Below are 22,733 nucleotides of genomic sequence, written 5' to 3' on the forward strand. Positions count from 1 at the left end.
GTAGTTGTATCTGCCTGTTATATCTTGTGTTTTATTGACAAATGGTAGGTTTAGGGGCAGGGGTTGGGTTATGTGCTCATAATGTAATATAAATAAAACTGTTGTGGCTGTTTACATTGAAAAATCACACCCCAACATATATGCAATAATGGCAATGTTATTACCCAATATATAATTTAATTATGACGATACAATTCCCAGTATGGCGTCGGCATATTGACGCTAAGGGTTTCCTATTTAAAACAACGGAGGACCCTGCAAGTCAAAAAATGACGCTAAGGGGTACCTTGAGCGTCAAAAAGCGACGCCAAGTGGTCCTGACCAAGCTTCAATATGTGACGAGTTGGGTGTGAGAATGGGTTGAAATACTGTAACACTTGGCAACACAGGAAGGTCCTGGCAGATCGGAGTCCGGATTTTTGCAGAAAAAAAGGGTTCAGTGAATCTGAAAATGCACACACTGTAAAAACTGCTACATATAACGACTTTCTACTTGGGGACCTTGATATAAATGTAGTTGAGTAAAAAGTACGATATCTGTCTTTCAAATGTAGTGAAGTTAAAGTCGCAAGTTTCCAGAAAAAATAATACTCGAGTAAAGTACAGATACGCAAAAAGTGTACTTAAGTACAATACTCAAGTAAATTTACTTCGTTACTGTCCACCTCTGGTTATGGCAAGAGTGAAATGTGTAGTCTTATGTGCGCTTATGAGATATTAAAAGAATCCTGCTTTATGCTGTACTTCTACTCTCTGAGATAATAACGTCATAGTGTGTGTGTAACGAAGTCAAGGCAGCCTTGAAGTTCTGATAAGTGCTCTGTGTGTATGTGTGTGTGCTGGTAGCTCTCTCTCTGTGTGTGTTAGAAGACTGTCTCTGTCAGCTGCCACCATCCTGACCAAAAATGGGTGTCCGGAAGACACCTATCTTGTATGATCCCTGATCGCTGACGTCTGCCCAATCTGATGGAGATATGTTTGAAGCGTTTACGTCCATATTTGGAGATTATCTAAGTTTATCTAGTTTTTAGAACCTATCAGAATTTTGATGACTTATGCATCGACGCAATTAGCAACCTCTGTTAGGGTATAATTGCTGGTGTTTTTGAATTGTACGCAGAGCGGCCTACGAACTAGATTGTGAGTCTTGAAGCTGACTTCTGCTGCAAACTATCTTCAGTAAATTTTCTTCATTTTTGATCGAATCTCTTGACTTCTGGTCTTCATTCAACACACCTGGTCCGAGGGTCTTTACTGTAAATTCCCCTTACAGCATCATGATGAATTATTATATTTAATTAACCACTGTGCTTTTTTCTGTGTATATAATCTCATACTATGATGAACACATGATATTCATGTTTGCTGTTTTATGACATAAGATTGTTCATTGTTAGATACAACCATCTTATATGTAATTATAAGTTAGGCAATAATAAAAAAGAAAAAAAAAAGGAAAAACACAGGGGTGTCCAAACGTGGTCCTGGAGGGCCACTGTCCTGCAGAGTTTCCTCAGCTCACCTGCCTGGAAGTTTCTAGTACGCCTAGTAAGACCTTGATTAGCTGGTCCAGGTGTGTTTAATTGGAGTTGGAGCTAAACTTTGCAGGACACCGGCCCTCCAGGAGCACTAACACCTCATGGCAACTGCTTGAAGATCTCGCCTTTGGAGAAGACTGTTGATTTTATACTATAAATGTAAGTATTACTACTTAAAAATTAAGATTACCCCTGAATGAATTGCATCGCTGACTCAGGGGTGCAAGCTCCTGAGGACGGGAGGACACAATTAAGTCCGGTAATTCTGCAAATGGAACAGCAGCATACTTGATAAAGTCAGTCAGCTCGCCTAAGTTATCTACACTGTACGACAATACGACGAAATACACTGCCTCTTTTTGTCTTCATGTAATCATATTAGCCGCAAAAATGTAGTTCATGGAACGCACGTATTACAGTGAAACTATAAGTAGCTATTATATCAAACAGCGTTGCCTCTGTTTCATTTAAAATATTAATAGCCACAAAAATGTGGTTCATGCAACGTGTACACACATTACAATACAACGAAATGATATCAAACACCACTGCCTTTTCGTTTTCTTCAAAATATAAAACACAACACTCTTTGTTTTCATTTAAAAATATAAAACAGTAATATGTGGTTTAGGTAATATGTGCACATATACTCTGATTCACTGTATGTATAATAAAATGAAATATGACAAGCACAACTCTGCCTTTTTTTGTTAAATGTCAGTTTTAATGAACAATAATAGCCTTCATAAAAGCAAACAATTCAGTCACGTTAACAACAGCCTGTAAAACACTTGCATTGGTTGATTAAATTAGGCTAATTGTAATAAAAACCTCTAAACCTTACCTTATTAATTTATGTAATGAGATAAATTCAGATTTATCACGATTGATTTTGAATTACCTAAGACACCTTTTAAATTTATCAAATTTAAAGGGGATAAATAGATTTTGTCACAACATATTTTTATTCATATATATAATTGTCATTTAATTTTCTAAAGATGTGTTCCTATTATCACAAAGTGTTAACATTTGAATGAAAGGACTGACAGTTCTGCATATGCAGTAGGCCACACAGTATGTTATAAAAAGAAAAAAAAAATTGCACATTCAGTCAGCATTAATTTTGTGTTATACGAATCAGTGCACTATAAATAGTTCACTCATAAACTGAATGTGCAATTTTTTATAACCCCCTTTTCTATAATACATAACATACTCACCTACTCTACTCATATACACACTTCATCCCTCTCACACATGTACTTACCTCCCCCCAGAAACACATTTTTAATGATATAACGTACACTGATCACAGAACCCCTGCACAGTATCTTTCTTTGAGGAACCGCATCATTTCACTACTTGGGGAAAGTTGGTTTTATATTCGCACATTCACACATGTCCGCGTTCAATAACTTTCTAATTATATGTGCAATAAAGTTATTGTTTGCAAATTCTAATCAGCGACATCATTGTCAACCTACTACATTTTTTTCACAATCGATCAAAATGGGCAAGTATTGTTTTAATGTCATACTTACTTGTGAATGCCCGATATAGTGCGGTTAACAAAGTAATTGAATGCAATAGTCTGAATGTGCCAATATAAAACCAGCTTTACCCAAGTCATTTCACTCTTGCTGGATCGCGCGCACACACACACATTTATGTAAGTAATAACTTGCTTGTGTGCAGTTCAAAACATAAGCATGCCGAACTGTTGTTTATACACATGCACACAAACGACGCACACATTCTCAAAGTTGTTTGCTCTCCACCGACTGCGCTGATCAAAAGCATGATGGGAAACGCCTGACTGAGGACACAGCTTAATGCTCATTGGTTCAGACAACCATGATGCTGCATTCTCTTCTAAAATGTTTTATTTTTTTAATCTGATTTCATGCTATTATGTATTTAAATTGTGCATGAATATTCCCAAACACTATGACAGTGAGATCTCTGTGTGAGATATGTGATCCTTGTCATATTTTCTATAAAAATCTAAAATACATGTTTGAATTAAAATAAAAATGGAGGATAAATACGCCTTTAGTATGGAATTAAATAGCAAGCACTTTGAGTGTCTTGTTCATCATATTTATATTCATATAAAAGCAACAGAACTGAAATTACATCATGTTTATCAGCAGCACAGCATATGAGTGAGAATAAGGCGATATCTGCCTTTGATCTCGTTTGATCTCGTTCTGCTTCGAGAGGTCAGAACTGTCCGTCTTGACTGCGCTTATTTCACTCCTCCCCTCACTGCAGCCGCCTACTCTCGCATACATTTCAGGCGAGGCGAGGCGCATCTCAAACAAGCCTAGTATCTGCGCGCGGAAACGCGCTCTCGCGAGAACAGCGCTGAGTAGCGCTCGCTCGACGCTATGCCCTCTCAGCTGCTCAACCCCTGCTCGCTCGACAAGTTGACTTTTGAGACTTTGGAGGCGGGGATCAAATGCCAGATGTCTCCGCTCCTGTTATTGGTCAACACCGACCATGACATTTGATTGACTGCTTTCATCACTAACTAATTAATTAATTAATGTAAAATACTATAAATCCGTTTTTTACCATTATTTATTCATATCGCACATTTAAGCTGATCTTTTAAAAACATTGCGTACACTATCCGTCCACTATCCGTCACACAAATGATTTTCATAAAAGATTGCAGTCTGGCTATCTGAGAATTCCGTATGGATAATAAGTTTTGGGATCATTATTTTTTTTCGGTAGTATTACAGCACATAATGAGCATATTAGCACCTTTTTTTGCGGTTTCCTTTTGGAAACACTACAGTACAGCGTTTGAACCCGGAAACATTGATGTATGACGTCAGACTCAACAAGCGGGAATCTTAACCGCATTTTCCCAGAATCAGCAAGGTGTTGTCAGAGGAAAAAGAAGTACAACATCTACATTTGCAGTGACAAAAAGTAAATCGTGCATAGCAACAGTGTATAATCCATGGGGTTTAAAATTGCTATGAAAAATATATCCCTCCCCCCCGCCTCTCAGTTCTAGCAAGTGCTGCAGGGAGAACTGCCGGTCATTAACATGACAATTCCCTTTTAGTTAAATGCAAGTGGTCAGTGTAGTCGATGGTGTTGTATTCCTTTTAGTTTTTGAGCGGTACAAAATGATCAGCTCATGTGTGCCTAAAATATCTAATAATGTTCTGTGGGCTGTTATGATAGGGGGAGCTGCAGGATGCTGCACGGCGGGTGGTGTCCCGTCCAAGCCAGCACCTAGAGACAGTGAGGATTGATTTTGGTGTCATCACTTTATATTATCTCATCAGATCTATAAAAATAAACAGTATTAAATGCTGATGATGATCATTATTAATCATTTCTGGTTTTGCTGTGTTTGCAAATCATAAGGAGTTTGATTCTGCAAACCAGCCACAGCAGAATAATGCCACAGTAGAGCAGAGCATGGCAAGGTTTGTCATATTCAATGTAATAAACTTTGACTGCATTTTTGGGTAACACTTTAGAATACTGATCCTTTGTTAATGAATAACTATACAGGAACAAGTGACTAATGCACGATTAACATTGTAGTAACTAAGAATGATGGAACAGTATTCTAAAGTGTTACCCATTTTTGTTCATTTTTCATCATTGTTTGAAAATTAAATTTCTGTGTGTATGGCTTAACATTGTTTTACTTTTAGGACATTTCTCTTACCTGGTCTCATCTCTGATTTAACTCTGTTATAGGTCCTTCCCAGGACTATTTGGGAAACATTTTGGGGAAAAAAAAATTGCCAGTGAAAAGGGGATCACATATTGACTTAAAAAGAGAGTTATGTACTGTGAAGTGTTTCCCAATACAGTTTTACCTTGTAAATAAATATATGGAGAAGACACCCAAAACCTCGGAAGAGTTAACCCTCTTGCAAGCAGGAATGGATCGCAGAACCATCAGCATCACAGAAGATGCTGACCATTCATGGGTGAGTTGAGTTGATGCAGGAGGAAGTAGGTGTATATCACTCTTGACTGAAAAATTGCTTTAAAAAAAAAAAGAACTATTAGGAATATACTTACACTGTCTTTTCTTTTAAAAATATTAATGATACACAGTTGTCCAAGAAACTTGAAAGGAGCATGGATGTTGTACAAGGCTGTTGGTAAGATTGATGCTTTCCACCTTTTCTACTGGCTGATGTTTGTTGTGTAATGGTAAATATGACTGACTTTAAGATTGTACAGATATTAAATATTTTTCCTTGTAGGTGGTTCTGGACAAAGAAATGTGTGCCCCCTGAGTAAGAAGGGTACACAGGTGCTTACCTCAACTCAATTTCTCGTGGAAAGTCAACCTTGTACATTGTACCAGTGCAAGGAACACTCGATACTTCCCCTCTTCCCTACTCAGCCAAGGAGTTTGCCAAAATGCCAAAAGCCACATGTCAAACATGTGGAGATAACATGCCAGTGCAGTTATTAGCAGCACATGTGGCATCTTGTGAAACCATGACACTGTCAACTGACTTGGATGAACAGGCAAGGAAAAATGTACTTTGAAGTCTACATGAATACATTATAATTGTTTTGTCCTATGGCTAATGTTTGTGTGTGTGTGTGTGTGTGTGTGTGTGTGTGTTTGTTTGTTTTCTTGCAGTCTGAAGATTTTCAAAGGTCTCCAGATAATGTCGACCCATCAACCAGTACTTCCATGGATGTTACAAACTCTCCACATCACACTCTCCCTTTTGGCACTTCTGTGACAGTAAGTCCATTAGAAGTCAGACTTAAGTTCCAGTTTAAATCCTATTTACTATTATTCATACTTTAAACCTTTCAATATTATTTATCTTGCATAAGACTCCTCAGATTTAGATCTTCCTTCTATGAACGTTCCTGATGTCAAAGTAAAAGCAAAACAGTCCACGTCTCTTTGAATGAGCCTTATTGATTTTGATGACCTTGTAAACTTTACTTTAGCACTAACCTCAGACAAATGTTTAGTTTTATATAATATTAAATACAGTTCTAATGTATTTATTAACACTGGGTTACATTCTAGACAGCCTGTCCCATCTGTGAGCAGTTCTACCCCCGTGACTTTGTGGAGATCCATGCAAGCTTTTGTGGTGAAAGGTATTTCTTAGTTTTCCAATGCATTATAATTTTCAGAAGCAAACTTTTGTATTGTACAGTCGTTTTGTTATGCTGTTGAAGGTGAAACATGCTTTAGTCATACTGAAAGATGAGATGCTTTTAGTATGACTGAAGCATATGCCATGTATTCCAACAGAGCCAATGATATAACCGAAACCAATGTACTGAATGATACTGAAGAAAGTGATGGAACAGACATATGTCCAAAATGATTTAAGGCACATCAAGAGATTAAAAGGTACTGTAACATTACGCTTTCTTCAGAAAGTTAATTTGTTTTACATCAATAATATAAATGTTCTAAATGGTTTCTTTTTTCTTTTCCCAATGCTATAAAGCATTGCTGATGTCATTAAAAGCCTTTCTGAAAGGATGGATGAAACCAGCATCTTCAGTATTTGCATTACCAGAGACCAGATGCTTGAGAGAGGCCTAAAACAATGGCAGCGACAGAAAAAATCTTCCCCCAAAAATCCTCTCAGAGTTTCTTTTATTGGAGAGGCTGGCGTTGACAATGGCGCTTTGAGGAAGGAATTTTTAACTGGTAGGTTTTTTTGTTTGTTTGTTTTTGATCATAAGAATAAATTTTGTGTTCTATGAACTTATGTGGTAACACTCATCAGTCTTACAAATGTAGGATGTATAGAACATATCTTTTCATGGTTGATACTATGTATTTTGTGCTTGATGGATCTCGGTTTCAATATTCTGAAAAGAAATGATGACTGGAATAGAGAAGCGGTTCTTTGAGGGAGGAGAAAATGGCAAAACCCCTAAATATTCAATGACGGACATAGACAAACACAACTTCAAGTAGGTTTATTATACGGTGTAACGGTTTTCTGTGTACCAAAATGAATGTAAACCACCCAAACATACACGCAGAACATCACATTTCATGAATTGTGTATTTGTTTTTTTGCAAAAGGATAACTAGTAATTGGGCTATATGTATTGAGTTTTCAACATCACATCTTTCAGATTATTGTACTTTTTTTATTTTTTCCCTCAAACATCTTCACTACTCCTGGTATAGCTACCCATTTTGCAGAAATAATTTTTTTCTTGTATTGCAGAACTAGTGGGGAGATATTTTCTGTCAGCATCACACAAGTTGGGCCACCACCAAACTTTTTTATGGAGTGGTGTTACAACTACATATCCTTCACCCCTACACTTCACCCTACACATAAAAAAAAAAACTCTTTCTCCTTATTTATTCCTTCCCTTGCTAGCTTGTACTTATTTAAACAATGCCTGAGACTTGGTGTTACAAGCACTTCGTTTGTCGGATTGCCTCTTCAAGATTAATCTCTTTATGTATTCCCCAATTGTAAGTCGCTTTGGATAAAAGCGTCTGCAAAATGACTAAATGTAAATGTAAATATCCACGGGAGAAATGGATCCGGAAGTAATAACTGAAAGGGACGTCACAGACCCTGAACTCATGGAGCTAATAAAAGAGGTAGGTTATTTAAATGTGGTGAAAGTGCATTGTGAATCATAATTTTGTTTATGTAGTTCTTCTTCTTCTTCTTCTTAACATTATTATTTTTTGTATTCTTGTAAACTTAAAACACTAAACTAAGGTACCTTTATATTGTATGTGTGACTTGAGTAAATGTGGTTTTGATCAAAGATTAAGGCAGCTGACCACACAACCCTGATGGAGTGCACAGACAGGATTTTGTTATGTGGATACACGGGGGCAGTGTCCATTGAAAGGAAAGAAGACATTATGCGGTAAGACGTCTCCTTTAATGTAAGCTCACCTTGTAGAATTTATTTATTAAATTTTTTTTTAAACCTTATTTATTTTACTTTTTGTTATAGCTCTGTAGTCCTGCATGCTACGGTTAGGTTACTTCCCATGCTGCAACGAGTCTGCTCTGGCACGAAGCTCTATGGTCTACTCACGTTGGTCCAGCAAGATACGGACATCTGCAGACAGCTGTTTGTTCCAGGATCTTTTACCAAGGCAAGCAATAAATAACACCCACTACAAAATCTGCATTAAATCATTCTCCAACAAAAAATTTGGTTTGACTTTTTCTCTGTAAACTTAAGGTGGACGCTGATTTCCTTGTCAAGACACTATCGCCTGTCTTGAGTGAGAACGGCACAATGAGGCGTCAGAGAGAATCAAGAGTGGTGAACTTTCTGCAGGACTTTGTACAAGATGTGGAGGATGAAGGTGAAAATGAACAATACTAATAGAGTAGAGAACACTAACTTTTTTTTGAGGACTATCTTGTTTCATAATTTTTCAAATTGGGAAAGGATTTTTATTTCTTTGGAATTATTTTATTTTTATTTTTTAATTTAAGCTAAAGTAATTAGTAGGAAAAGTTTAAATTGGTGGTATAAATTGGCCTTAACCTGCCTGAAGTCTTTTATTGATGAAGCTTCTAATCATCATTACAATTAACTCCCAATGATTTTATATCATTTTATCAGAAGAGGGCAAAAACAATACAGAAGAAATGCCTGAAGAGGAGACCAAAGATGAAAATGACAAGGAAGCAAGAAATATCAGTGGCTCTCCCATTAATGTCGCTAGGTTCTGTCAGTGGCTGACGGGACAATCTCATGTACCACGCAGTCATGCAGACCGTGAAAATTTCAAAATTGTTATGGAATTTGATCATGAATGCCATGTGCGTTATGGTACACATAGCATCTGCTATCCTGTAGTTAATGCATGTTCTCGCTCTGTCACACTCCCAGTTTCACACCTTGGTACATATGCAGAATTTAAAAATGTGATCTCACAGGCCATTGTTCATGGCTGTTAGAAAGAGAATACTCTAGCTCACTTTCCGTATCATTGTTCAGGACTGTTCTAAAGACTCTTGTCATGTTTGTTACAGAAGTCTACAAATGAAGTTGAATTTGATGTTTTTAATTTTTTATTACAATATGAAGTGCAGTTTTGTATGCATTCGTGAACAAACCTTGTAATTTATAGTAGTACTTATTAGAGTTACACAGTGCAGTTTTGATGCATTTATAGTATTTCTGATGCTTTCCTTACTCTTTTCTTCTAAGAATTCAGAATTTTTTACATGTTTTTCTTTGTTTTGGATAATAGTGCAAAAAAAAATAAAGCAAGTAAACAAAGACATGTTTACAATGTTTCAAAGCATGGCAAAACTCCTACTCAAAGATAAGCTGAAAAACAATTCCTTGGTGTGTGTGGTAGGTTGATGAATCCACTGACGTGAGCGTCAGAGCTGAAGAGGTTAACAGAGTGTCTGCCGTCGTTTTATATGTTCATAGCAGACAATGTATAGCTGTTCATCAGTAATGTTTGGGTCAGTTTGGTCAACCAAAGTTTGTAGTTCAGTCGTCATCTCTTCAGACAGAGGACACTCGTATTCAGGCACTATTATACCAGTTTCAAAGTCAAGGCCATCACAGTCAACAGCAGTCTCCCAGTCAATGTCTGGCTCTTGTAGGTCCTATAAATGTATTTAAAAAAAATCATAGATTTGGCATAGTATCATTATTTCAATTTGTTTCACTGGATCATCAAAAATTATAAGGTCATATTTATATTTAAGATATCAAGTCTTTCTAGGTCTTTGCTTCTGAAACATTTAGTACTTGTGCATTGATGCTATTAATCTAGAAACACCCATCTTTACAGCAAAAACGTACCGCAAGGTTCTCAGAATGTACATTAGTGTTTAGCATCTGTGCAATCTCCCAGATCTGTGTCGGACTCCGGTTTCCCTCAGTGCGGAGTGGATGGTGGTTCCAGCCTTCAGTGAATATCTCCAAGTCTCTTTTGAGTCGTGGAAGAATTGCATAATGCACACAGAATATGTCATCTGTACATGAAATGTCCAGAAGCTCATTCTCTTCAAGAGAGTGTAGAAGGTTGTAGTACTTTGAGACTGAGATCCACAGTCAGGGGGGTTCTATTGCTGTTGGCATTTCTGAAAAATGTCTCGATTGGCTACTTTTCAAATGCACTCCCTGACCAAGCAAAAGGAAGCCAATAAATGATCACAAACCTGATTAACTTGTGGTTTGTGTCTACATGTACCAGAGACAAGGGCCCTGGTACAGAGTACACTCTGCGTACAACACAGCCAAGACCTGACAGCCTTGAGATGACACCCAAGGAATCAACCCTATGCATGGAGTCTGCAACTCTTCTTCACTGAACCCTGTGGCCCAATGACTCCAGTCTCCCTCTGAGCATCCTGTAGCCTGCGTTTGGTAAATCATTCTTGATGGAAGCAACCAAACTGTCAAGTTCATAATCATTGATGGTACTGTACATGTTCCTAACAGAGAGATCATACTCTTTCATTCGTCTGAAGACTGTGCTTCTCGAAACACCCATCAGTGTAGCCAGGGCCGCATTAACCATTGGGCTAGGCGGGGCTGAAGCCCCGGGGCCCGAGCAAGGAGGGGGCCCGTGATTGGCTGTGGAGTAGATTGACTGGTCATTGGTAGCGCCGATCGCCAAAGCCCCACCACACCCCCCACTTATTAGCGCTATTATTTAGTGGAGCTTTTCCATAAATTTCAGTGCAGTACCATTAGAGATTGAAACGTCACATTTTAATTTGTTTTACCAATCAAATGCATTTATTTTATATATTGCTTTTGAAAGACCTGTGTAGCCTATCTATCAGGTGACCGCTGCGTCCGCACTCACCTCTCTTCGCTTCGTTCTGGCGTAATCTGAAATGGTCATGCAAAGAACAATCTTCGAAAAGTAAAAATGTCAACTATTAAAAAAAAATAAAAAAATAAAATGTGAAAGAGGGGCTATTCTTTAAAAAATAAAAAATAAAAAAAATAAGGAGAGAGGGAGAAACACGAGTTAGTCAGTAAAATTCCCAGCTATCAGGTTATTTTACTAAAGCCGATGATGGAGTGGAAGTTGTGGAACAGCAAGTGGACCGGACACATGGAGCAGATAAAAACATAGCGTCATCGTTGCCACAGATTTTAGGTTAGTTTGATTATTAACTTGATGGATGTATATTGCTTGTTGTGTTTGAACAACCTCTATAGGCCTATATTCGCTTTTGGGTTGAGAAATAATCAGGTAGAAATGTCAATCGTTTTGTTCTCTCAGGAAGCATGAGTATGTTTAGCAAATTGCTTGGGTGGCATTGAAGTAAAGACACTATTATACAACAAAAATGAAATATTAAATCAAGGAACAGTAAGAAAAAATAATTTGTGGATTTTGGTTGATGATTAATAAAAGCATCTACTGTAGATCTGTTTATATACTACACTTGTTTTGTTTTTTGTTTTCTTTTTAACAAAGGCATAGGTGTACAGCAGCAGCCAGTTACCTTTCTGGAAAAACCATCCACTCCTCCAAATATCACAATGTTGTATCTAGGAAGTAAAAGTAAAATGTTATTTTTATATCAAATTAAATCAATGTGCATATGCATTTAAGGGAATTACAAAGGGAGACCCTGTTTATATTTTTACTTTTTTCCAATGCTTTAATAATTGTTATCTTTTATATAAAAAAAAAATAATATGGACATATGCAATTATTGTTTATTTCAACTATTACTGATATGTCCTGAATATCTGTTAAAACAAGAGACAATGCAAACACAGTGGGATCCTTTTCTTTTCTCTTAAAAGTATTTTCTTAAACCAGTTGTGAGTCAGGGGGGTTCTATTGCTGTTGGCATTTCTGAAAAATGTCTCGATTGGCTACTTTTCAAATGCACTCCCTGACCAAGCAAAAGGAAGCCAATAAATGATCACAAACCTGATTAAATGTCAATCGTTTTGCGCTTATCATTTAAACTCATTTTAAACATTGTGGTTTAAAAACAAATTTAACTGTTTAGGGACATTAAGAAGCGGGGCAGAATTTATTTTGGCAAATGCACGCGTTACAGCCTAAAAACGCGCGGCGCGCACCTGCGCGTAAAGCACTGCATAAACTTGAGTTATTTTTCGCGCCTTGAGCTTAAACGTTCAAATACATATAGTTATGTGTCAAAATGCCCGTCCTTGCAAGTATCCTCGTAAACAGTCATTTGTGTCTTACATGAACATTATAGTTAAAGACAGTGGCGGTTCTACATTGAATTACTCCCCGGGCGAGACCCCTCTGAGCGCCCCCATTCGAGAAAAAAAAATGTTTAGGTTCTTTTGCTAAGAAATTTTGCACAAACAGTTTTACTATAACAATATAAGTGTAAGACAAGCTTATATTTCTCAATTGCACAAATCCTTCAACATGAAAAACACAATTCTGCACAAAACAGTATAAGTTATCAGAACTTAAATAAATATACTCTATATACATAATAAACACTCTGTGTTTATTTGGCACTCGACAATCAACAGATTCCCATCCCCCAACACTGTCACTCACGACCAGAAGTCAAGACTAAACCACAAAGTGAAAATAGCAGTATTCTTTAGTGATATGTTATTTACACAGTGCAAATAGCTTTAGATTCTATTTATTCTATGTTAAAATAAAATAAAAACATGGCGAAAAACATTATTAGAGAAAAACATTACTTATTGCAAAAATAGTGGCAATTATCTGCACTTCTGCATTGTAATACATTATAAAATAGTATGAAATAACTTATTGAGTGTAATTTTTAAATTTTATTTCTAATTATTAAATGGATGCCACCTTATTGGGACAAAAGCCCTCTCTACTCCTACCCTAACCCTACCCGATACTTTATGTTCAACTCTTTGATTATTTCCTTCATTTTTATTAAAAATAAATGCTTTTCTGATGTGATGTGATTTGAAATTTAAAAAGGTCGATCGTGTCGAGAGAAGTGTAACGCAAATTTTACCATCTGCACCACTGAATCTGACAACTAGTAACCGTCTTTTGCATATTTGACTATCCCAATCATACATTTGTGGGTGGAGTTAATCTAAATAGCCTCTGCCAGCAACATAGCTATTTGCACTTAAATAGACACTCCGATTTTTTTTTTTTTATATTCCCAACAATTAAACAGTTGCCCACATGAAAAAAACACTTCCCGCGCCCCTGGGTGTGACTGACTTTAGCCCACTTGTCCCACTAATTTGGGAGAGGTGAACTGTCCCCCGCGGCCGCACCCCCTCCCCTTTCCACTTCTCACACAGCTTCTGTGCTCGGGACCTTCTCAACAAGCAGGGGCGCCAATTTGCCAATTCCCCGCACATTTATATGATAGATAATATGATAGATAATAGAAAACCGCTTAGCGTCGCAGATGATTTTTTTTTTTCCAAGTGCTTGTGCCGCCCCCCACGTGTCATGAAAAAATGCCGCCCCGGGCGGCTGCCCCGTTCGCCCATGCCTAAAACCGCCACTGGTTAAAGATAAAGCTTGCATGTGAAGTGTAGTAGGCTATGTGAGTTCCTGGCATTGTATGATGAGATTTTAAAGGGATAGATCACCCAAAAATTTAAATACTGTCATCATTTACTCAGCCTCGAGTTATTCTGAACCTGTATGAATTTCTTTGTTCACCTCAACATAAAAGAAAATATTTTGAAGAATGTTCATAAGAAGAAGGTTTCTGGGCCCCATTGACTCCAATAGTGTATTTTTATTTATTTTTTTCATACTATGAAAGTCATGCAGCAGCTGTTTGGTTACCAGCATTGTTCCCATTACATTCTCATTAACGGGAATATTACAGATAGAAGATGTAGCACATTTTTTAATTGGAAGTAACTCACATTTATTAAAATTAAGCAGAAGGCCAGATTTGAGAAAGATAAAAGAAACGTTAAGGCAATTGGGATCTGAGAGGGATCTTTTAAAAACAATGCCGTATCATCAGCCAATTGGCTAATAATTAATTTTGTTCCAGCAACAGAAATTCCCTTCACAGGGCTCTTAAATGATGTTAAACTTTACAATCAAATTTGTCTCCAGATTTAATGCAAACACTGACACCAAATCAAATCAACATTTAAAAAACTACAACTACTTTGACAAAATATAGTCTTTAATAATGTCTAAATATATGCATCTAAATGAAAAACCAAATGCAAAGTAACTATGTCTTAATCAAATATTCCCAGAAACCAAGAACTACACAGTAATGTTGAAATTTTTATATGGTTATACATCCATCTAGTGGTTTCACATGGCATTACAGATGGTAAATGCATAATTTAGGGGTAAATATTTAGTACAGTAAAATCTCCTTTAAATACATGTTAAAGGAAAAACAAAAATCTGGCATCAACCTGATCAGGAGACATGGTGAAATTATGCATAGTAGTGCAGATACTTTCAGTAGCATCAAGATTACAAACTAATATCATATGGTCTGCTGAAGAGGAGGATGATTAGGATAAATAGAGTGAATACACAGAAATGTAATTTCCTAATATTAGCTCGAAATTCAGAATGAACACATGGTAGTCAGCCTAATGGTAGCCTACACAGCTTATAAAGGATCATGCTTTTTTGTTTTATTTTATTGTATTATTAATTTATTATTTTAAATGTATCCGTGCATTAAAAATACCATCCCCGCAATAAGAATGACTTGTGTTTATTGAACCAATCAGATAAGAGTAAATCAGCGAAAGCCTCATTTGATTGGCTGAAAGAAGAAGGTCCCGCCTTCCACACACTCTTGCAAATCTGAAATCAGTGAGAGAATCGTGCCAAAACTGCAAGCGCAGAGACGCAGACGTACACAGCGGGTTATTTGGGGAACATTTTGCTCTATGCACACAAAAAGGCATATAGACAGTTGCAATGATTTTTTTTTCTACACACACATATGGGTTTTAGGCGGTCAATCCGATTTGCAGTTCTTGATACGGTTGTTTTCACTTGCAAAACACTGGGCACATGCTTGCAATACTTTTGGCTGTATTTGGGCGAAACAACAGTGCCAAAAGTGTAAGCGCGGAAAAATGAAAGTCAGAAGAATACAAATCATATTTATTTTGTCTTAGCATGAAGTTGCAGTTTCACAATACATGATATACACTTACAAAAAACAGTAAAAGGCTGCAAATCTTTTTTTCTTATGCTTGAAGTGCAATTTGCACTTTTACAACTCTTTTCTTGCAAATGCAAAATTAATTTACGCTTGCTATCTTATGTACACTTTCACAAATCTTACCCTGCGCGTGCAAATCTTTTTGACGTCATAAAACGGCGGTAAATAAATGTCAAATCATTAAATCATTATTTAAAACAACAAAAAGGGGGACAACAACGGAACAGGAGAAGATGGCATTCTTTCAATCTCCACAAGGACGTGTACCACGGCAGATCAACATTGTTTGTCGCGGACAACTACTGATGTATAATGCTATAGTATAATAAATGATTAGACACTTGTTCTTTGCTTTGTTTTATTTTAAATAAGAAGGTGTGACATTAAACTATTACAGTGCTCATAAACACACACAAAACTCAAGTGCATACGGAGGGAGGGGTTCTAGCGGACCAATCACAGCGCTTGCGGTCCGCGTAGAATTGACGCGCTGTTAGGTTTCAAATGTTCAGTTGAGGAGGAGGGCCTTGTTAAAAGTCACTCTTTATTTAATCCAAGGAGTTCAGGTGTTACTCAATCTACTTTGCTGTTGGAAGGTGTTGATCTGTTAGATAAGAAATGTAATAATAGGCATGTGCGCCAAATTTTTCAGTTTAAAAGGAAAACTTCTTCAACAGGAAAGTTCTACTGGAGGTCGTTGGTTGATGATATAGACTGGAAAAGATCCTGGCTTTTACCTGGGAAATATTGTATTTCTAATAAGGCAAAGGAAACACATTTTAAAATTTTACATAAAATATATCCTGTTAATTTTAATATTTCTAAGTATTTGGACATTGACAGCTCATGTTCTTTTTGCAAACAAGCAGAGGAGACATCAGTACATCTGTTTTTTGAATGCCCTATATCCAAGCAATTTTGGTCTGACCTAGGTTCTCATATATTTGATTCTGCCGATGTTGTACATTCTTTTAGTTTAAAAGACATTATTTTTTATTATGATAATACTAAAAATAAACCCCTGGAACATACTGTTAATTTTTTCCTTTTATATGGTAAATTTTTCATTCACAAACAAAAATTTGCAAATAGTTATCCATCCTATCCCCTTTTTAAAATTGAATTAAACTCACTTCTAAAATCTCTTCATCTTATAAAAAAAAAAAAAAAACCCTAAGATTTCTGAAATATTATACAGAGGTATGTAAAGAAAATCCTTGTATTTAGATGCTTTCCTTATGTACATTTGTTTGTATATCTTTGCAATGTCATTGTAATGTCATTCACATATGATGGTTTTATTTCTTTTCTTGTTTATTTTTTTTATTTTTATTTTTTTTGTAACAATTTTTATTTTATTAAAGTGTATGTGTGTGTGTTTGTCATTTATGTTTAATTTATAACTATTGGTCATTATTTTTTGGATTTGTATGTGATCCCTTGACTATGTTCTTCTTGTACTGTCTGTTCAAGCATTAAGAAAAAAAAAAAAAAAAAATATGGCAACACCCAAAAAAAAAAAAAAAAAAAAGAGGAGGAGGGCCTTCTAGCTCGGAGGTGACTGAGTTCAGCCTGTACTATCGACACTTGGCATATAGATGTAGTTCTCTTCGGCCAAGTGTATTTCCTAATATGTCCAGAACGTCTGTAGTGTCTTCCACCGCTGCTCAAAGAACCAAGCACAGTCTCGGAGTTTGATACCAGAAAAATAGACTTTATTTAACAAGAATAAAGCCGAGGCCCTTCTGCAGAAAAGTCTGCCGAATGTTTCTTGGCTCTGGTATATATACAAGTTTTTGAGGCAGGTTCCTATACATTTAGGAATTTTTCTTATGTATACAGTTCTACATTTCACTTACGTATGCAATACTATCTCTCCCTTAGGAGAGGAGACCTCCTAGACTTGTTATGGTAAAGGAAAAAGCCCCCATTTCTCCAGATGTTTTTCTGTCTGTACATTTTGCCACGTAGACGGTTTCTTGCACAGAGGCCTTAGAACATAATGGAAGATTAAATAGATATATTTATGGCAAGATTCACCTTGATTATACTTGATTAATTCAGATATTTAACAATAAAAATCTTCTTCACTTCCTGACTATATTTCCATTTTATATAATGTATATTTCTTGGCTTGCGTACAATATATGTCATCTTTTATCTCATTGGTTAGAGGGGTAAAACTCCCCTCTCATGATGCCTACACTGTGTGCAGAATTAACAGTAAGTTTTAGGAGCTCATTTTAATCAATCTCTGCAAGACAGACTTTTTAGGATAGCAGATGGAATAAAAATGAGCTCCTAAAACTTACTGCCAGATTCTGGAAGATCAATTCTTCAAACAGTGGTACAAGAGGATGTGATGCTGGTCCTTCAAGAGTCACGCTCAACTTATCTGTCCATAAAGCCTATACAAAATCAGTCTTCGTGTATTAACGTGTATTAACCATAATATCAACTTGCCTAATAATTCTGCACACAGTGTACTATTCTATTAGATAATAAAATTTGGAGTAAGGAGAATACCAGTCTCTGTGTTCGGATTAAAACATTAAAATAAAAAACATTAAAGATCAACATAAGCGCTGCAGATGTGAGAATGTGAGATTGGTTGCTGTTGAGGTACGCTCGATCTTTCTCTGTATCTTTGCAATGGCTGTAGAAATGGCTGTTAATTCTTGATTTGGGTACGGCACAGACATGTTACGGGTAATAATATGATCAAAATGTCATGGCAACAAACGACTTCCTAAGTCAGTTTAAGTTGAAACGACTTTCACAATCAATTTGATTCAACTTAATTCATGTTTTACTGTTCCTTATTGTCTTGTAGGCTTAGGCTTCATTTTTCTATTAATTTTAATGAATATACAAATTAATAAAATGAGTTTTATTTATTTTCTGTTACAAAATGTTCATTTATTTGTTTATTTTTAACACCGCACACCCAGCACCCCCATTTTTTCTTGGCCTACACGCCAGGGGGTGTTGCAGCACCCTCAGCACCCCTACATCCCGTGGTAATGCTTCTGTTAAATGTGGTGTGTACCATAGCTGTTTTTTTGTTTGTTTGTTTTTTAATGAATATGGATTATTTAGCCCCGGTAGATTAACAATTCTGGTGCCGTGCCTGCTTGAATGTGGGCGGGGTTGGATGTCCACCGCAGATAAACCTAGTATAAATATGATTCATATTTTTTGTCTGGTCCTTTTTATCATTGAGAAAACCTAATTCTAAGATAAAAGCGTATTTTACGATGATCAGTGAATTATGAGCAAACAATCAGCAAATAAGAATTAAATATCTATTGGTGTGCAATATAGACAAAAAATTATATCTTTTGGGTATATATAGATATACTGTATATAGATAGTTTCTGGGATTTTATCGCTAACAGACAACATTTTACTGAGTGTGTTGCGCTGCAGGACTGCAGTGAACAGCTGACTCCTAAAGTTTTTGATATTCTTCATATTCTGCGGTCATTTCACAGCAGTGATAGAAATGTATATTTTAAAAACAAGTTTAAAGTGATTTTTACCCTTTATGGGCATTTTTACCATTATAAAGTCTTTTTTTCCCCCTAGAATATCATTATTATTAAAATCATTATCAACAAAATTCATCTTTGCAATGCAGAGGAAACACAGAAGCTGCGTCTGACGTGGCATTCAGATGTATTACACACTGATTAATGCAAGACATGAATGCATTTAACCTGCAGTTACAAATGCATAAATGTTTTGATATTTTAATCCTAAAACACTGAATACTGATATTTGAAATTATTTAAAAATATATACTTTAAATGTGAAATTAAAACCGCCAATAGGTGGCAGTAAGTCACTGTTAATAAGTGAGTCATTGCTATTGAACCGAATCATTTAAACAGTTGATTCATTCAGGAACAAAACACTGTAATGTTGCTCAGAGATGCAAAACACTGCTGTGGCTTTTGTTGGCGAAATAAATCAAAAATAGGCAATACGGTGTCTAAAACGTAAGTCTATAAACTTATTGTTTATTGAACTGTACTATAAAATCAATATCACATTTGTGATTTTTGCGTGGGGGAAAAAATGGCACTCTTCGTGTGATATTGATTAACTAGATGAAATTATATAAATATACATATTTTCTGCCCCATCTTGAATTTTGGGAGCATATTCTGCATTTTATTAGACTGAATCATGCAGTGAAAGAATGTACTCAGTCTAGCTAGTGTTTAAGCACTCATAGCTCCTCTTATAATCTGTGTGATAAATGAATCTCTTACTTTTATCGTAAGTACGTCTGCACTTTTATTGCTTATGATGTGGGAATTCGCAAGTTTCAGTCTGAACAAAATTCAGCGATGACTAATCTGACCGCCTCTGATTGGCCACTGCATTCCTAAGCTCAACAGAATCGTGTGTGATTGGTTATAATGAGCAACGCTGTACAAACGCTTAAAAATAAAATACGATGTAACATGAGCAGGTCTAAATTTAATACAGCCTTCGAATCTTTTCATTTAATTTTAATTTTCACTAGTTAAGTGTTTCAAGTATTATAGTTTTATTGAAAAACCAGGGGACCCCCCAAGTATATATTTTTGGGTGTTATGGGAGGTCCCTTAATGCTTATGGGAGGTCCGGGACACCCCAGCCCCCCCTCAATTCGAACACTGGCTGCATTCATTTTCACATTTCTTTGCTCTGGACATTGTTGGTTTGATAATGCGGAACTTACAATATTTATCCTAGATGCGAATGATGAAAGGACCAGTTCCTGCACGCCTGCCGTGCCTAATAAACGCAGTAGCCCCTCACTGCAGAACAAAAGATCCAGGGGGCGGGGTTGGGTAGGATTAGGTAAATGTAAGGTGGGAGGAGTTGGATCTAGATCCAACAACACCCCCTGGATCTTGTGTTCTGCAGTGAGGACCATCTCAATAAACGCGTCAGCGATGGAGCAGCTCAGGCACAAGATCAAGTTCAATGCTCAGAGCCCCCAAAGAGCAAAAGACAAAAGAGTGATTTCAGCGAAAATCATCTTGAATTACTACAATTAGAGAAAGAAAAGAATGTAATTAAAATTGAAAATGGCGAGTTACAGAGAGAGGTGCTTCTTTTACAAAACGAAGTATTACAGATGCAAAAAGAAAAACTTACTACAGAACTAACAAGTACAAATAGTTTTTAGTGAGTTGTAGCAATGTGGGAAATAGATTGAAAATGAAGGAAACATTACGAAAAACAAATTATTTGTTTGTTAAATATATGACTAGTAAACAATAGGCTATTACTTCTGTAAAGATATCAACTATCCATTTATTTATTCATATATTTGTTTGATTAAATATAGAACTTGTAAATTGTTAGTTCTGTAATATCATAAATGCATGTTACTGTCGTATTACTGTAATAAAAGAAAAGGTGAAACTTTTGAAAAGGTGAATTATTTTTTGCCCTTAGAAAAAGGGCAGTATTGACTAAATACAAAAAATGGGATTTTAATTAATAATTAATGTAAGGTAAGGAATGTGTGCCGCATAAAAATGACCACTTTTAAAGTAGCATACATGCATAAATATATAAACTGTATACTATACTGCTTTTACTACATAGCTACTATACACTATATAAATACAAATACACACTGCTATTATTTACATTTATGCATTTTAGCAGACGCTTTTATCCAAAGCGACTTACATTGCATTCAAGTTACAGTTTTTACATTTTATCAGCTCTTGCTTTCCCTGGGAATCGAACCCATGATCTTGGCGTTGCTAGTGCCATGCTCTACTATTTGAGCTACAGGAAAGCCTGTATGCAGTGAAATGGTTTTCAATCAAGGTCCTCCGGACAGCATTGCCATTTGCAGTGGCAGCATTGTGCTCCTCTCCTTCATCCTCTGTGTGCTCAATTCGGTAATCCACTTCAAACTCTGATGGTACCTCATCTCCAAGTCTTTTCCCAAAGTTATACAGCACAGCCAGAGCAACAATGACTGCCAGTGTTGTATCAAGCTGTGTTCGAAGCCCATTCTGCAGGCAGGGAAACCGCTTTTTCCAAACACCAAACACCCTCTCGACAAGACCTCTTGCTGCAATGTGACAGGTGTTGTATCATTTCTCAGCTGGCGTTGAAGGGTTCAGGATGGGGGTCAGTAGGTAGGCGCGACAGGGGTATCCATTGAAATGCATGGCTTTCAAGCAGAGTGCAGAGGTGGCTGTTATCAAAGATCCCATCATGTGTAGATCCTGGCCATCGAGCTACAATGTTGGTGATTTGGGCCTTCTCGTCACACACAACTTGAACATTGATGGAGCAGTAGCCCTTCCTGTTGCGAAACAGCTCTCCATTTTCTCCACCTGGGTTTTGAATGGGAATGTGAGTACAGTCAATTGCTCCTATAACTCCTGGAAAACCAGCTCTTCTGTAAAATCCAGCAGATGTTTCTCCTGTTGGGGCAAATCTTATATACTGATTTTTCAAGGCTGCAATTGCCTGTGAGACTCTTCCAACAATTCTGCTCACTGTTGACTTGTGTACTCCAAAAAGGTCCCCATCCACCATTTGGAAACAACCAGTAGCATAAAAGCGCAAGGCTGTTAAAAGCTGGAGCATGGGAGGTATGGCTGCATTTTGGTCACTGCCATGTCTCATTGCAGGTTCAATTTTTTTGATTTAATCTCATCACAGATTCCTTGCTGAATCGGTACTGCTTTGAAAATTCATCACCATCATAAAACTCAACAGGATTGAGACGGTCCCTTATTTTTCTGCGAGGAGTGCTGCCATTTTGAGAATTGAAACCTCCTCAACAGCAAGTTTAAAATGAATCCTTAACTGAAATTTAAATCTAAATTTAAAGTGATGGAGCAAGAAGATTATAGTTAATCCAGATTTATTGTGAAATTAAATCCAGGATAAAAAGGATGGTTTAAATGTAAGCCTGCTTATTTTTAAACAAGGTTTAAAGTTTGGTGCAATGGAATTATTAGATAAACCTTGATTTAATCTAGATTTAAGCTTAATCCTTGTTGGTGCAACCCACCTCTAGACGCCTCATTGA

The 22,733-nt window shown here is 36.6% G+C and overlaps 1 protein-coding gene, 1 long non-coding RNA gene and 1 pseudogene across 4 annotated transcripts; 2 read left to right on the plus strand and 1 right to left on the minus strand.

The window, feature by feature from the left end:
• Positions 1-5,279: 5,279 nt before the first annotated feature.
• LOC131536606 (uncharacterized) lies at positions 5,280-6,033 on the plus strand. The gene is made up of 3 exons (XR_009270022.1): positions 5,280-5,509; positions 5,640-5,686; positions 5,792-6,033. It is a non-coding gene; the product is annotated as an uncharacterized LOC131536606 (long non-coding RNA).
• Positions 6,034-6,184: 151 nt separating this feature from the next.
• On the plus strand, positions 6,185-9,752 carry LOC131536557 (uncharacterized). Of its 3 annotated transcripts, none has more exons than XM_058769567.1 (10): positions 6,185-6,288; positions 6,586-6,659; positions 6,817-6,918; positions 7,019-7,224; positions 7,397-7,493; positions 7,757-8,145; positions 8,320-8,423; positions 8,514-8,658; positions 8,748-8,874; positions 9,138-9,752. In XM_058769567.1, the coding sequence occupies exons 6-10, from the start codon at positions 8,080-8,082 to the stop codon at positions 9,473-9,475; spliced, it is 780 nt and encodes a 259-aa protein (XP_058625550.1). In that variant the 5' UTR covers positions 6,185-6,288; positions 6,586-6,659; positions 6,817-6,918; positions 7,019-7,224; positions 7,397-7,493; positions 7,757-8,079; the 3' UTR covers positions 9,476-9,752. The 3 variants fall into 3 exon arrangements, with proteins under 3 accessions (XP_058625550.1, XP_058625551.1, XP_058625552.1); XM_058769568.1 differs by having other exon boundaries at positions 8,078-8,145; XM_058769569.1 differs by having other exon boundaries at positions 6,242-6,430.
• Positions 9,753-16,354: 6,602 nt separating this feature from the next.
• LOC131535832 (putative nuclease HARBI1) lies at positions 16,355-22,324 on the minus strand (annotated as a pseudogene).
• Between the last annotated feature and the right edge of the window lie 409 nt (positions 22,325-22,733).

Source organism: Onychostoma macrolepis, chromosome 03 (genome assembly GCF_012432095.1).
Source record: "Onychostoma macrolepis isolate SWU-2019 chromosome 03, ASM1243209v1, whole genome shotgun sequence".
Lineage (NCBI taxonomy): Eukaryota > Metazoa > Chordata > Actinopteri > Cypriniformes > Cyprinidae > Onychostoma > Onychostoma macrolepis.

Excerpts from the sequence above, each read along its gene's own strand:
- LOC131536557 (XM_058769567.1), top strand. The coding sequence starts at position 8,080 with ATGGATCCGGAAGTAATAACTGAAAGGGACGTCACAGACCCTGAACTC. Across the intron at positions 8,424-8,513 it reads AGGAAAGAAGACATTATGCG|CTCTGTAGTCCTGCATGCTA; the intron begins GTAAGACGTCTC and ends TTTTTGTTATAG. Across the intron at positions 8,659-8,747 it reads TTCCAGGATCTTTTACCAAG|GTGGACGCTGATTTCCTTGT; the intron begins GCAAGCAATAAA and ends TGTAAACTTAAG.